Source organism: Halyomorpha halys, unplaced genomic scaffold, assembly GCF_000696795.3.
Source record: "Halyomorpha halys isolate HHAL.00 unplaced genomic scaffold, Hhal_1.1 Scaffold629.1, whole genome shotgun sequence".
NCBI classification, from domain to species: Eukaryota; Metazoa; Arthropoda; class Insecta; order Hemiptera; family Pentatomidae; genus Halyomorpha; species Halyomorpha halys.
Genome location: NW_027111602.1, coordinates 928,349 through 929,895, shown reverse-complemented (window position 1 = coordinate 929,895; position 1,547 = coordinate 928,349). Strand labels below are relative to the sequence as shown.

The following is a 1,547-nucleotide window of genomic DNA, read 5'->3' as shown; positions in this document are numbered from 1 at the left end:
TAACAAAACAATTCTGTTGTACAGCCTAAAAAATTCAGATTCTTTAAATTACAGAAATTTGCAGATTTTTTCTGGCTCCTTCTTGTTTTTCTAAACGCTAGGAAGAACCAGGTTATACTAGCTATTAGTGGTTATACGAATGGTTTATAGGTATATTAACACAATGAATAAATGAATAAGCATGTAAGAGCACCTTGATCATGCAAAAGTAGCAAAATAATAAGTTTTAAGTCATACTATATTATTAACCTGTCATTAAAGATCAAAGAGATCGGATTAATTTTGAAAATTAACTATTAACAGAACATAAAACCTATGCATAACAAAAAGAAAACCTACATACCTCCAACTCTGGTCGATGTTTAAAGAAAAGCCTTTTATAATCATCCATCCAAACCTTCGCCATCCTTGCTGTATTGATGCCATGAGTATCTTTATTACCTGGGAACGAATATGGATGGAAATTTCTAAAAATATGTCCAACACGAGAGCAAGGTATTGTTTCTAGAAAACCACCGCACTGCCATACCTAGAATGTTGGAAAATTAAAAATTAATCTTAGATATTTACAATACTATTTTAATGAGTCAAGAAATTAATATAAAAAATAAATACTTTCATACAACTATGTTTCTTAATCCATATTTAACATGAAGAGTAGTATGGATTAGTAAGGTTAACATGATTATTTTTTATTCTACTTAAATATGCAATTCCTAACTGTAATATATCAAAATATAAATACAACAAAAACATTTGCTAGTTTAAAAAAAAAGTCAATGAATAAAATAATCTTACTCGGAAAGACATTTCTAAATTTTCTCCTCCCCAGATGTCCATATCAGGATCATAAGACCCAATTTCCCAAAAGTATTTCCTGTCTATTGCCAACAAACCACCAGCCATTGTTGGAGTTCTAAACATTGAAAACAAAATATAAGAATGCAAGTTTATTTAAACACAAAATGCTGTCAATGCAAAAAAAAAAAATTATATAAAAACTGCATTTATTACTAATAGACCCTAAACTTCAAATAGTTAACCATGAATCACATCTCCTAATTAAAAGAAAGAAATTTATTATATCAAATAATCCTAATTTAAATAAACTTGAAATAAATATTTTTAGCCAGTTGTAAAGTTAGTATAACATAAATGCACCCATGTGATCTTCATAAACTATCATAAAATGATGATTACAAGACAATGATTTAGAATTATTTTCGTTAAACAAACTGAATATTTTTTGCAAACCAACAGTTGTGATATTTTTAAGAACAAAATTAATATAACAGATTTTAAATCAACAGTAATTCCTTATTATGTATTGAACCCCTGACCCATCATAGGTTATAGAGGTAATCTACATTTTCATAAATCAGATCAATGTTAATAAAGGAAAGTTATTAAAAAAAAAAAATCACTAGAAAATTACTAAGATAGGCTTACTAATGAGACTTGTTCTCCTTTTCTAGCTCCCCCCAAACTACTAGCATCATTTTCCTAACAATCCATATTCTTCAGGCAAATATAACTTCTACATTTTT

At 27.9% G+C, this 1,547-nt stretch overlaps 1 protein-coding gene across 2 annotated transcripts in view; it reads right to left on the bottom strand.

Moving 5' to 3' along the window:
* Positions 1-1,547, bottom strand: part of Pgant1 (Polypeptide N-Acetylgalactosaminyltransferase 1) — a 49,091-nt gene that overhangs the window by 8,627 nt on the left and 38,917 nt on the right. For both annotated transcript variants that reach the window (XM_014427299.3, XM_014427300.3), the window contains exons 6-7: positions 799-916; positions 344-529 (exon numbers count right to left, since the gene is read on the bottom strand). In XM_014427299.3, the coding sequence (XP_014282785.1) occupies positions 344-529; positions 799-916 (304 nt within the window). The remainder of the gene's footprint in view (positions 1-343; positions 530-798; positions 917-1,547) is intronic.